The 14,852-nt window shown below is 52.0% G+C and overlaps 1 protein-coding gene across 1 annotated transcript in view; it reads left to right on the top strand.

Annotated features, from left to right (window-relative positions):
• Positions 1-14,852, top strand: part of arhgap39 (Rho GTPase activating protein 39) — a 77,203-nt gene that overhangs the window by 49,456 nt on the left and 12,895 nt on the right. The window contains exons 2-5 of the mRNA XM_066716164.1: positions 3,703-4,164; positions 6,471-7,959; positions 9,398-9,559; positions 10,615-11,014. Coding sequence (XP_066572261.1) covers positions 3,703-4,164; positions 6,471-7,959; positions 9,398-9,559; positions 10,615-11,014 — 2,513 coding nt within the window. The remainder of the gene's footprint in view (positions 1-3,702; positions 4,165-6,470; positions 7,960-9,397; positions 9,560-10,614; positions 11,015-14,852) is intronic.

Here is a 14,852-nt window from a genome sequence, read left to right as displayed (position 1 = left end):
ATTTTCTCTTCCTGTCCCTATCCCTGTCTTTTCATGTCTGTATCTTAATCATAATAATATCGGTCCCCTGGGGTTGAGTGTCAATCCCGTTCAAGAGTTTTGAACTGCTATAGGAAGTGTCCCTCCTCCTAATCTCCTGTCTGGGACCCAACAGACTCAGTACTGTCTCTGATGCCGTCACTCGTCCATGCCCCCCTGGGGTAATAATCTGGCAGAGCGGCAACTGCAATCTCTCTCTTTATGTACATAGTGATTATGATAATCCGAATGTAATAACTGCGGGAAAAGACTCGGCAAAGGATTTCGATTAACAGAGAAGAATGAATGAATGAATAAATACATCTGATCTAGTGAGTGACTTTGTGGTTGTGTGCTTTGCTTTATTTGGCCCAGGGAGGGGGCGGCCTGTCCCTGAGGACCCCCAGCAGTGCAGTGTCCCCCCCGCTCTATGTCTCAGTCTGTCCTTGGGCTCATTAATGTTGTGGGGGGCCGCCCTGTGCCCTGCGGTCAGACGCCCTCTGCAGTGTAACAGCCATGTCCTGGGATGACCGCACTGCCCTGGAGTGGAGGGATTTAACCTCTGCCTCACCCTTCCTGCGGGCTCCTGGTCCCAGCTGCTCAGGGGTCCGGCTCCCAGCTGCTGTGTTTTAACGTCCAGACAGGGCTCTCCAGTGGCTGACCTCTGAACGCCGGTGCAGACCTCTGCAGCTGATGGTGTGATGCACCCAGACCCTGCATCCCGGCTCTCCGGCTCTCCGGCCACCAGTGAGGCCAGCTCCTCCTGGTCCAAATGCCAGTGGAGCTCTCTGTCCGCCGGGCAGCACTGCCACTGTGGAGGGTCAGTCAGCAGGCCTCAGTCAGTCATACCAGTGTGTCAGTCAGTCACTCAGTCAGTGTACCGATGTGTCAGTCATTGTGGAAGTGTATCAGTTAGTGTGAGAGTCAGTGTGTCAGTCAGGCAGTCAGTGTGTCAGTACAGAAGTGCGTCAGTTAGTGAATCGTTGTCTCTCAGTCAGTCAGTGTGAGCGGGTGTGTGGCTCTGCTGGCGAGGCTGTGATGATCAGCGCTGGGGGTCTGTCTGGGATGGTGGTTCGAACCCAAGTCGGTCTGTATGGTGAGCAGTTTTAGGGATTTTTGAAATCTAATCGTGTGTCTGCAGAGCACAGTTTGTGAAGTGAGGCTGTGCTGCTCACACCGGTTCTCAGGCCTCAAACCCCCCCACCCCACCACCAACATGAACAGAGAGCCCCCCCCCAGCCCACAGACAGCAGGGCTGCATCTCCCTGGCCAGTGTGGCTACATGCACAGATAGTTAGGGATGGGCACGATGGGCATGATTGCAAAATAAATATTTACAGCAAAACACAGTGTAGGAATTTGTTGTGTAGAGATACAGGATATTAAACCTGTAAACCCCTGAACACAGAATTCAGACATGCAACAGAGAACAATAGTCGTTACATGTATTTATACTGTGTTCTGTTCGGCTCCACTTTCTCCCATCTGAGATCAAGAAATTGCCTCACTGCACTGCTGAGGGAGTCAGGCTGCTTGCAGGGGTTATTGCGGAAGCTCGATGTCTGTTTCTGTTGTGTGATTCGTAAACCCCCTGAGGGTCCATCTCTCTCCTCTCTCTCACCCTCTAATCTCTCTCTCCCTCTCCTTTCCCTCCCTCTCTCTCTCTCTCAAATTCAAATTCAAAATGAGCTTTATCGGCATGACAAATTGACACGACAAGTGCTGCCAAAGCATTTACAGACACAGTCAACATATCAGAATAAACACAAGAACAACACAGAAGTAGAATAGTTTCACAGCTTATATGAGTGTACACATTGTCCATTTGTGTCTAGTTGTTGTTGTCGTTGTTGTTGTTGCTGCTGGTGGTGAGGAGACATGGTGGTTCTCTGGCTTCTCTCTGAGCCCAACCCTGTACTGGCATGAGCTGGCAGGCTGAGGGCAGAGTCTCGCCCCCTAGTGGCGACAACAGACGGTGCACACATTGTCTTGAATACTGAGGATACAAATTCCTCCTCCTCCTCCTGCTCCTGCTACTGCTGTTGCCAATACAAAGAGTGTTGTGTGGATTATGGCTTTGTATAATGCTTCTGGAGGTTGTAATATTATGTGTTGTGATATTTTTGTCTTTATCCATGAAGTGAGTGAGAGAGAGAGAATGAACAGGGAAGGGAGAGATACATCTCTCTCTCCTTCTGCCTGCCTCAGTCCGATGGGCGGGGGTTAACGAGGGGGTTCCCTCGTTAATGTGCCACGCCTGGCTGCCGTTCTGCAGTGTTCGCTGTGTTGAAATTCACGCTCGGCCCCTGATGGCTTTCTCGCACACCGCCTGCTGCAACTTGGGCTTCTGTGTGACTCATCCTTGAAGAGACATCCTTCGCAAGTGCCCTCCCCCCCACTCGAGATCAGGCGCCTGTGTTGCCCACCACCCTCTTTCCCTCTCTCCCTTTCTCTCTCTGTCGATTCCCACACTGCAGGCTATGTCTGTGTCTGTGTGTGTGAATGCATGCGTGTGTGTGTCTGTGTGTGTACTTTTGGATGGTGCAGAGAACAAGATGCAGCCAAAGTGGGAAAGTGGGTAAATAAACTAGCACACTATCACATGCTGTGGAAGATCGTCTTCTGTTCTGTTTTTAGCAGTGAGGGACTCAGTATACTCCATTTTGTGCTGGGTGTTGTGTCACGTACCCCTGGGATCTATTACATCCTAGCTGTCTTTGATGTGTGCTGGGCTGTGAGTGCTGAGTGGGGAAATTTATATTCTGCATATATATATATATATATATATATATACACACAGCTCTGAAAAAAATAAGAGACCTACAGCTTTGGAAAAAAAAGAAACATATATACACCAATCAGCCATAACATTATGACCACCTGCCTAATATTGTGTAGGTCCCTCTTTTGCCGCCAAAACAGCCCTGACCCGTCGAGGCATGGACTCCACTAGACCTCTGAAGGTGTGCTGTGGTATCTGGCACCAAGACGTTAGCAGCAGATCCTTTAAGTCCTGTAAGTTTTGAGGTGAGGCTTCCATGGATCGGACTTGTATGTCCAGCACATCCCACAGATGCTCGATTGGATTGAGATCTGGGGAATTTGGAGGCCAAGTCAACACCTTGAACTCGTGATTCATCAAACCAGGCCACCTTCTTCCATTGCTGACTGTGTTGCGATGTGCCGTCTCTGGTGCAGACAAACCATTCACACGCAAGCACACGCACACACATGCACACACACACACACGCAGGCTCAGAGCCACACGCTCACAGCCAGGCCATCATGCCAGCATGACGGCGCTCGCTGGCTCGCTCATGCACACATAATGGAGCTGAGAGAGTTTCCAGTCAGTGCAGCAGGCAGTAAAATCGCATCGCCCTCTGCTCCTGGGCTGTGGGGATTACAGTTACACAGATAAGAAACCAGATTCTGTGTCTGTGCATGGCTGGAGTACTGCGCGCACACACACACACGCACACGCACACATACAGACACACGCACACACACTGAGATGCAGTCTGTGAGACACACGTGCTGGGATACACACATACTGAGATACATGCACACATTTGGCCTCTGAGACTCTCAAGCCACTCTGACTCAAGCACTTTCACAACGTCTCTCTCTCACTCCGTCCCCCCTCTCTCATGCTAACTCTCTCTCTCCCTCGTCTCCCCCCAGGCTGGAATGGGTGGAGATCATCGAGCCACGCACCCGGGAGCGGATGTATGCCAACCTGCTCACGGGCGAGTGCGTGTGGGACCCTCCCCAGGGCGTGCGCATCAAACGCACCAGTGACAACCAGTGGTGGGAGCTGTTCGACCCCAACACCTCCCGCTTCTACTACTACAATGCAGCGTCGCAGCGCACCGTGTGGCACCGGCCCCAGACCTGCGACATCATCCCGCTGGCCAAGCTGCAGACACTGAAGCAGAACACGGACTCGCCGCGCGCCTCGGCCAGCAACAGCCCCGGGCGCAACAGCAACAGCGCTGTGAGCCGCGAGGGCAGCACCTCGTCCTCGCTGGAGCAGGAGTTGCTGCTGGAGACCGGCGGCAGCACTGGGGCGGGGAAGCAGCAGCAGCAGCAGCAGCAGCAGCAGCAAGGACTGAGCAACACACTGGGCAGGGAGGAGCCTGAGAAGTGAGTTTGGGGAGGAGGGAGGATTATACACTGGGAGGAGGAAGAGGAAGGGCAATACATTGGCAAGGGTAATGATTGAATGGATAAAGAGGGAGAGAGGGCTTGGGGGAGGAGCAAGAGAGGGAGGAAGAGGAGGACATGGGACACGGGGGGGCTGAGAGAAGGGGGGGAGGTGAAGACAATATTTAAGCAATACAGAAAATACATATATACAGTATATGTACAATACAAACAGAACAGGTTCACTTCCCGCCCCTCCCTCACCCTATCAGTCAAGGTATCTATACACTGTACTGTCCCTCACTCTGGCTCCTCTCCCCTCATCTTCCTGACTGGGGAGGCAGTGAGACGAATTGAAGTCACAGTGTTGAAAGAGTTGCCAAAGTGAAAATAAATGAATTAAATGCTGAAAGAGGAAATGGACAAAAGAAATAACAGGAAAGGATGAAAATAGAGTTCAAATCAGTCTGCAGGAATCCAGTCCGCCTCGAAACTCCTTATCTGGGCCTGTGATTCACTGCACATCTGCCCACCAGCCCGCCCGCCCAGTGCCATTGAGTCAGTCCGTGTCCCCCACCCCCCTGCGCTGCTCAAACGGCTTCCTTGTCGTCTAGAAAGATTTCGGACACAAAACAGCCATTTCAGTAGAAGAGAAAAAAGAAAAAATTATACAAGTGTAAAGTTTTATAATGTGGACGTTTGGCATTGAGAGCATTGGGCAGCTACCCTGCACACACACAAAACCACAATCAGCCAGACACACACACATATGCACAGACACACCCACATGCACAGACACACACGCACAGACACACCCACGCACACACACACACACACACACATGCACAGACACACCCACACACACACACACACACACACATGCCCACGCACACACACACACCCACAGACACACACACATGCACAGACACACACACATGCCCACACCCACACCCAACACACATACACCCACACACACACACACACAGTGCTGTTTTGAGTAGTGGGACAATGCCATACTGTACGCACACACTCTGGCACACAAGCACACACACTGACAGTACTGTATTGTAGGGTACTGCACCACAGACACACCAGGCTGTGTTCATTGATTGACCCACTTCTGGCTCCACGCCTCCATCCCGCCGAACCCACAGAGGCCGGGGGACGCGATTAAGAGCAGCAGGAACACAATAGACAACAACAACAGCAACAGAAAACAGGATGCCAGCAAAGTGTGTAGGCATAGCTTTAGGGAGACGTGCCCCCCCAATGTTGAGAGAATGTTAAATTGTCCCCCCGAATAATGTATGGCCAGCTCCATAGGTGTAGGGCATGCGTCCCCCACAATATTGAGAGAGCGTCAATAATTTGCAAACAGGTGTCCCCCCCCACCCGCTCAACAGTGGACTCGAAATGCACGTCCCCCCCCACTTCTAAAACGCAGCCTACACCACTGAGCAAGTGTGAGGGAAATAACCCCCCCAGGAGGACAGGGTGCAATCGATCTGGCTAGGGGAGCCTCGGAGAATACTGCACACAGGAGGAACAAAAGAAGATAAAACAAGCAAATCCACAGAGCGGGTTTATAGACACGTATGCAACATGCAAATAGAAATGAATACATAACAACAGTGCACTGAAAACAACACAGATAGAAACAACTTCAGATGAATTATACAGAATTCAATGTATATATAGACACCAAGCGAACACGATGGGTCGAATGGCCTCCTCTCGCTTGGAAACTTTATGTTCTTATATACCTGTGAATAGATTTTTCTGCCTCATGTTCATGTTCTTCCAGGGCTCGTATACACACATTATCACTACTTGGATAGATTTAAAAAACAAAAACAAAACATGTTGCACCCCCATCTGTGCTGCCACCCCTTCATGTCTGTCGCCCCGCTGACCGATCGAAGACCTTTCCCGCTCTGTGTGAGAGTGAGAGCGGTGACACATGAGGCCGGGCTGCGGGCGGATGTCCCTGCTGTGCTGGTGCGTGCTCAGGTTTGGGCTTGGTGTTGTGTCACACACCACACCTTCAGCCTCTAACGTCAGGCCTGCTCATTTCCTTATGGGATAATGCTTTGGCAATACTAATGTATAACTGTCATGCCAATTAAGCTAATTGAATTGAATTGAATTGAGTGAGAGGAAGGGGGTCAGGGTGGAGAGAGTGAGAGAGAGGGAAGGAGAGAGAGAGGCAGGTTTCACACAGAGCTCTTTCTCTTCTTTCACACTTTGGCACTTGAAGTGTTAACCCTCTCTCTCTCGCTCCCTCTCCCTCTCTCCCTCTCTCGCAGGACCTCGCCCTTCCGCTGGAACACAGGCACCAGGGAGCGGATGCTGATCAAGGTCACGGACCGGGAACCCAGCTTCCTTTCGCACCCGGGCAACGGCTACTCCCCCTGCGAGGGCCCCCCCAGCGGGGTGGGGACGGGGGGGTCCGGGGGGGGCACCCGCTCGCGCCGGTCCTCGGGCAACGCACCCCCCGAGCCCGACAGCCCCTCCGTGTTCTACCCCGAGCGGCGGCAGCAGTCGCCCTTCCTGAAGCGCTCTGAGCTGGGGGGGTCCCCGTTGCTGGGGGGGGTCATCACAGGCGGCGGTGGGGGCGGGGGTCAGCTGCGGCGTGCTTCGGGGGACTCCCAGCCGCCCTCCCCTCGCTATGCCTATGAGCCTCCCCTGTACGAGGAGCCACCCTCGGAGTACCAGGCGCCCATCTACGAGGAGCCGCCCGCCGACATGCACTGCGAGGCGTCCCCCTATGGCAAGGCCTGCTCACCCTCGCCCTCCGCCTCCCCCCAGCAGAAGTCTCCGGCCCGCAAGCCTCAGCTGCCCCTGTTCCACTCCCCCAAGCAAGGCCACCACCACTCGCCCTTCCAGCAGCTCGTCCTCACCAAGCAGAAGTGCCCCGAGAAGTCCCTGAGCCTGGAGTACAGCCCCGCGGGCAAGGAGTACGTCAAGCAGCTGGTGTATGTGGAGCAGTCGGGCTCCACGCCGCGCTTCAAGACCGCCGACCGTCTGCAGCGCTACCAGACGGCCAACCCCGGGGGCAGCGGGGGCAGCTATGGGGGCTACGGCGGCTCCTACACCCTGCAGCACAGCCAGTCTCTCATCAGGGATCCCCGGGTGTGTGAGTACGGACGGGCGGACACGCTTGGGGGGCTGGGGGCAGAGGTGGGGGAGCTGAGGCAGCATCTGCTCTACGAGGACGCCATGTCCTGGTCCAGCAGCAGCCAGCACGACTCGCTGGCCTCCTCCTCAGCTGGCTACTCCCCCGGGGGCAACCGCAAGCGCAAGACCCGCAAGCCCTCGTTGCCCCAGGAGGTGCTGGCTCACTGCGGGGAGGTGGGCCCAGGGGCCGAGGGCGAGGTAGGCGGGCGGGGACCAGACTCGCCCCGCTCAGGATTCCCGGAGAGCTTCCTGGCGCAGGCGCGGCTGGCATGGGAGGCCCAGCAGGTGCACCAGCTCAAGCACCGGAGCAGCTGGGACGCCGCCCAGCAGCAGGGAGCAGGAGGGGGCGTGGGGGCCGGGGGAGGTGGCAGCACGCCGGGCCAGTCGGCACCGGGCGGCACCAAGGACGGGTACGAGAGCGACGGCGCGGTGCCCCTGCCCCTGCCCGGGCCGGTGGTGCGGGCGTTCAGTGAGGACGAGGCGCTCGCCCAGCAGGACGGACGGCACTGGAAGCGGAGCACCTTCGAGAGGCTGGGCTTCCCGCAGGTGCTGCTGGAGAAGAGCCTGTCGGTGCAGACCAACCTGGCCTCGCCCGAGCCGTACCTGCACCCCTCACAGGTGAGGGTGGTGGGGGAGACAAGCCATTCCTTCTCTCTAAAACAAATGTACAGGGTGATCGTTTATTCATCAAATCATTTCAGTCACTGACCCCTCGATATTAGACCCAGCTCACACCTGCTCAATACGTCCTCCTCCCTGAGGTAACAATTAATATCCAGTTTATATCTATCAATACCTGTTAAGGTCTTAACTGCATGATTGGTGTTTGATTATAGTTCTTCATTTCCATGTTCCTGAGTGCTGGACCCGTCTGACAATGCTCTGGCAACACTGAGGGAACTGAGTCTTGCCAATAAAGCTTTTTTCGATTGAATTGAGAGAGAGAGAGAGATATGAGAAGACGTGGTGGGAAGGGGGTTGTGCCTGGGACCCCCTCCTCCTCTCCCCTGTTTAATCCCCACGGTCTGTCTGGCACATCCTCCAATTAACACTCTTACTGCAGCCAGCAGACTGCACCTGTGGGTACATGTGAGAGTGAGGGTGTGTGGGGGGTGCCTTGGTGTGCCTGTGTGTGTGTGTGTGTGTGTGTGTGTGTGTGTGTCTGACTGAGAGAGAGAGGGTGTATCCCATGTATTTTAAATGAGCACAAAAGGGGCCAATCTTGCTTTAGGAAACACAAGGATCTCCCATCATCCCCCACACATGGACAATCTGTTAGTCCCATTAGGATGAACCTGATTCAGCCCAGGTGGGAAGTGCTGATTGAACTACAGAAACACTGATCTCTCTGGAAGGCCAGTCAGATCCAGTCTGATAGTCAGCTGCCGTTTCTGTAGTTTCCTCTGGGCTGAAACAGTGTGAAAAATACACAAATCAATGAATAACTCTAGAAATATATCACACATAAGTAGAATTTAACCGGGAATGCAAGATGTGTAAAGCTCTGTGAGTCACTCTGTGGCATTGCTGCAGATGAAGGATGTGAAGCCTTCTGGCCCAGCCTGTATTACAGACACGGATAGGAGGCTGGAGTAGCATCAGACAAGGACAGTTATCCATTTCTCTCCTGACTGAAGCACTTCGGGGGGAAAATAAAGCAAAAGCAGATCCCTGTGTTGAAATGAGCAGACGGAGCCTTCTGCAGGATAAAAGACTACAGGCCTTGCTGGACTCCTGATGGGGTTCACTACAGATGATAGGCTTAAATCACACTGCAGTGCTGAGAATTACAATTGTATTAATTTATTTAGTACACAACAACCAAATAATGTTAGAATTCATAGTGAATTGATATTATATATAGTATATCCCTTCCTCCCTCCCCCTTTCCCCTCTCCCCTTTAACTATCCACCACTCTCTCTCCCTCTCCCTGTGTTTGCACTCTCCTTCTTTCCTCCCCCTCTCTCCTCTCCTCTCTTTCCTCTGCCTACTGCTGCCCTCTCTCCTGTCCTCTTCTCATTCTTTTCCCTCCCTCCCTTTCTCTCTCTCTGTCAGTCGGAGGACCTGGGCGCATGTGCTCAGTTCGAACACAGTCGTAATGCTCGCAGCATGATGGCCAGCGCCAGCTGCGTCTTCCCAGAGTTCACCCTGCGAAAGCCGTCCTCCGAGACTGACATCGAGAACTGGGCATCCAAACACTTCAACAAACACACCCAGGTACTTGAAGGGATGCCGAGACACACCAAGGGGCACAGACACTGAGAGACATCGATACACACTGAGAGACACTGGGAAACATTGATACTCACTGAGAGACATCGATACACACTGAGAGACACTGAGAGACATCGATACTCACTGAGAGACACTGAGAAACACTGAGAAACATTGATACTCACTGAGAGACATCGATACACACTGAGAGACACTGAGAGACATCGATACACACTGAGGAACACCGATACACATTGAGAGATATCGATACACACTGAGAGACACTGAGAGACATCGATACACATTGAGAGACACTGAGAGACATCGATACACACTGAGAGACACTGAGAAACACCGATACACATTGAGAGATATCGATACACACTGAGAGACATCGATACACACTGAGAGACACTAAGAGACCTCAATACACACTGAGAGACACTGAGAAACTTCGATACACACTGAGAGACACCAAGAAACATTGATGCACACTGAGAGACATCGATACACACTGAGAAACTGAGAGACATCGATACACACTGAGATACTGAGAGACATCGATACACACTGAGAGACACAGAAACAATGATACACACTGAGAGACACCGAGAAACATCGATGCACACTGAGAGACATCGATACACACTGAGAGACACTAAGAAACATCGATACACATTGAGAGACACTGAGAGACATCGATGCACACTGAGAGACATTGAAAAACACTTAGAGACACTGTGGAACATTTAAAGACACTGAGAGACACTGATACATACTTAGAGATACTGAGAAACACCGAGAGACACTGAGAGACACTGAGAAACAATGATATACACTGAGAGACATCAAAACACACTTAGATACACTGATACACACTGAGAGACATTGATACATATTTGGAGACACTGCGAAACATTGATACACAGTGAGAGACACTGATTAACTGAGAGACCTTGATACACACTGAGAGACATTAACACACAGTGGCAGACACCAAAATAAAATATTTTTCCTCTTCCCCTTCTCTCTCTCCCTCTCCGTCCCTCCCTCTGCAGGGTCTGTTCAGGCGCAAGGTGTCCATCGCTAACATGCTGGCCTGGAGCAGCGAGTCAATCAAGAAGCCCATGATTATGACCTCTGACCGGGGCGTCAAGAAGGAAGCGGTAGAGATCTTCAAGCTGATCCAGATGTACATGGGCGACCGGCGGGCCAAGACCGATCCCCTGAACGTGGCCCTGGAGGTGGCAGTCAAGGGCTGGAGCTGCCAGGGCCTGCGAGATGAGCTGTACATCCAGCTGTGCCGCCAGACCACGGAGAACTTCCGATACGACAGCCTGGAGCGCGGCTGGGAGCTCATGGCCATCTGCCTGGGCTTCTTCCCACCCACACCCAAGTTCCACTCCTACCTGGAGGGCTACATCTACCGCCACATGGACCCCCTCAACGACACCAAGGGTGAGGCCTGGGTGAGGCCCGGGGGAGGAGGGAGGGGAGAGGGCGAGGGGGCAGAAGGTGGCAGAGGGGTTGCAAGAATTAGATGATAGAGGGGCATACAAGGGCAAGGGGCCTGGGTGGGTAGTCACCGGCGGTCGGGGGCAAGGGATGGAGTGGAGGGTGATGCAGGTGCTGTGTGACTCTGTAGCCCTGCGTTCTGTGGCTGTGCAGTAACACTGCTCTATCTCCTGCTGCTGTGCAGTACTTCTGTGTTTTACTGCTGTATTTCCCTTGCTATACAGCACTACTGCTACTACTGTTAGTACTGCTGCACATAGAGCTGCTACACAATGCTACTGCTGTTATACACTCACCTAAAGGATTATTAGGAACACCATACTAATACTGTGTTTGACCCCCTTTCGCCTTCAGAACTGCCTTAATTCTACGTGGCATTGATTCAACAAGGTGCTGAAAGCATTCTTTAGAAATGTTGGCCCATATTGATAGGATAGCATCTTGCAGTTGATGGAGATTTGTGGGATGCACATCCAGGGCACGAAGCTCCCGTTCCACCACATCCCAAAGATGCTCTATTGGGTTGAGATCTGGTGACTGTGGGGGCCAGTTTAGTACAGTGAACTCATTGTCATGTTCAAGAAACCAATTAGAAATGATTCGACCTTTGTGACATGGTGCATTATCCTGCTGGAAGTAGCCATCAGAGGATGGGTACATGGTGGTCATAAAGGGATGGACATGGTCAGAAACAATGCTCAGGTAGGCCGTGGCATTTAAACGATGCCCAATTGGCACTAAGGGGCCTAAAGTGTGCCAAGAAAACATCCCCCACACCATTACACCACCACCACCAGCCTGCACAGTGGTAACAAGGCATGATGGATCCATGTTCTCATTCTGTTTACGCCAAATTCTGACTCTACCATCTGAATGTCTCAACAGAAATCGAGACTCATCAGACCAGGCAACATTTTTCCAGTCTTCAACTGTCCAATTTTGGTGAGCTTGTGCAAATTGTAGCCTCTTTTTCCTATTTGTAGTGGAGATGAGTGGTACCCGGTGGGGTCTTCTGCTGTTGTAGCCCATCCGCCTCAAGGTTGTACGTGTTGTGGCTTCACAGATGCTTTGCTGCATACCTCGGTTGTAACGAGTGGTTATTTCAGTCAAAGTTGCTCTTCTATCAGCTTGAATCAGTCGGCCCATTCTCCTCTGACCTCTAGCATCAACAAGGCATTTTCGCCCACAGGACTGCCGCATACTGGATGTTTTTCCCTTTTCACACCATTCTTTGTAAACCCTAGAAATGGTTGTGCGTGAAAATCCCAGTAACTGAGCAGATTGTGAAATACTCAGACCGGCCCGTCTGGCACCAACAACCATGCCACGCTCAAAATTGCTTAAATCACCTTTCTTTCCCATTCAGACATTCAGTTTGGAGTTCAGGAGATTGTCTTGACCAGGACCACACCCCTAAATGCATTGAAGCAACTGCCATGTGATTGGTTGGTTAGATAATTGCATTAATGAGAAATTGAACAGGTGTTCCTAATAATCCTTTAGGTGAGTGTATGTTGGTGCTGAATAGTATGTCTGCTGTTTTTTACTGCTGCTACTATAGCTACTGCTCTGTCTTACAGCTGTATTAACTGTCACTATACAGAACTACTCCTCAATGTACTGCCACCACTGTTGCTGCTGCTCTGTGTCCAGGGCTGTGTGATACTGCTCTGTGTCCAGGGCTGTGTGATACTGCTCTGTGTCCAGGGCTGTGTGATACTGCTCTGTGTCCTGGGCTGTGTGATACTGCTCTGTGTCCAGGGCTGTGTGATACTGCTCTGTGTCCTGGGCTGTGTGATACTGCTCTGTGTCCTGGGCTGTGTGATACTGCTCTGTGTCCTGGTCTGTGTAATACTGCAGTTCTGTCTACGGCTGTCTGCACTCCTGCCATGGGATAGTCATTACCCTATACCTGCCATGGCTGCTGCCGTTACAGCTCTCACTCTTGGTTACTCTCACTCTCTCACTCTCACTGTCACTCTCACTGTCACTCTCATGTGTGCTGCTGGCTGTGCTGGCTCTGACTCTGACACTGTTGTGAGACACTGTTGTCCTCTGCTGTCATGTGTCCAGCTCAGTCACTGTGTCTTCCTTTGAAGTCTGGACTTCGATCAGTTTTTGAGTTGTCATTTTCTTTCTCTCTTCCCTTCTTTCTTTTTCTTTCTGTCTTTTTCTTTCATTCTTACTTCCCCAAATTCCATGCCTTTCTTGTTGCCTCCTGTCCTTTCTCTGTGTTGTACTGGTTTGTGCTGGGAGAGAGACTGGGCTGTACTGGTTTACAATGGGAGGGAGACTGAGACTGCACTGTACTGGTTTACATATTGAGACTGTGTTTGTGTGTGAGTGTGGTGTGATGTGTCTGTGAGAGTGTCAGTGTGTGTGTGTGTGTCAGTGGCGTGTGTGTGTGTGTGTGTGACAGTGTGGTGTGGTCTGCCCCGCAGTGTCGCAGCACATTGCAGAGCTGCTGGAACTCCGGGACAAGAGGAGGCCCAAACTCCGGCGCCGAGCTCGATCCCCTGCAACGCCCCCCACCCCGCACAGCCCGGGTACGAGCTCCCCCGGCACTGGGGCTGCTGCTCTCCGCACTGTCTCCACAGCCCTCTGTCCCTCTGTCTTCCAGTGTGTAGTCTCTGTGTGTGTGTCTGTAGTGCTCCTGCTTGTCTGTCTATCTGTACAGCCTCCTCCCTCACAATATAGTCTGTGTCTATAACCTGTGTGTGTGTCTGTACATCCCTCATCTGTGTCTGTCTGTCTGTCTCTGGACTTTCCTTGTCTGTGTTTAAGTGACCATCTACACGTCTGTTTGTATTAGTGTGTGTGTCCGTCAGTCAGTCTGTATTAGTGTGTGTGTCTGTCAGTCTGTCAGTCTATGGTAATATCTCTGCAAGCCTGTATGCATAATTGTCTATCTCCAGTTATTATTATTATTATTATTATTATTATTATTATTATTATCATTATCCAGTGCAATGGTAGTGCAGGCTGTACAGTACCAGCATTGCTTAAGACCCCCGTCCTCTCCCAGTACACCTGTTCGAGGGCACGGACCCCCACCAGTGGCCCCCGCGGCGCAGCGCTGTGGAGGTCCTGGGGTCCCTGCGTGCCCGGGGCTGGGACGACAGCAGCGCCTCTCACCTCAGACACACTGCGACCACAGGACAGGGCCACCTCACCGGGGCAGAGGGGTCCTGGGGGGACTCCCTGTCGGCCTGTCTGTCTCACTGACTTTAACATTCTTGACTGTCTCTCTGTAACACTCGTGTGTGTGTGTGTGCAGGTTTGTTAGTTACAATATTTGTCTGTGTGTTTGTGTTTGTGTGTCACTGTACATGTATTTTTGTTAGTGTGTCACTGTGTACCTTGTGTATGTCTAACTCAGTGTAACTGTATATGTGTGTTTTTGTGTCACTGTACCTGTTTGTGTGTGTCACTGTATGTGTTGTCAGTGTGTCACTGTGTACCTATGTGTGCCAGTGTGTCACTGTGTGTGTGTGTCAGTACTGGGACAGGGTGTGTAACCCCCACACTGTTCCCCTGCCCTGCTCTCTCAGCTCAGTGTGTACCTTTAGTGGGGGGGTTGCTAGACTATCAACAACTCTCTCTTCTCTCTCTCTCTTTCTCCAGCTTTACCTCCCCATCAACCTCCTCTCATTTGTCCTCTCTCTTTCTCTCTCTCTCTGACTGTCCCCTTCCCTTTCTCTGTCTGTCCCTCTTCACTTCCTGTCCCTTCCTGTATCTCTCCATCCTAAAACAATGAAGACCGAGAGGGGGGCTGTGTGAA

The sequence above is a fragment of the Amia ocellicauda genome, chromosome 2 (assembly GCF_036373705.1).
Source record: "Amia ocellicauda isolate fAmiCal2 chromosome 2, fAmiCal2.hap1, whole genome shotgun sequence".
Classification (NCBI taxonomy): Eukaryota; Metazoa; Chordata; class Actinopteri; order Amiiformes; family Amiidae; genus Amia; species Amia ocellicauda.
The sequence above is the reverse complement of the archived record's forward strand: the minus strand, read 5'-3'. Positions and strand labels throughout refer to the sequence as shown.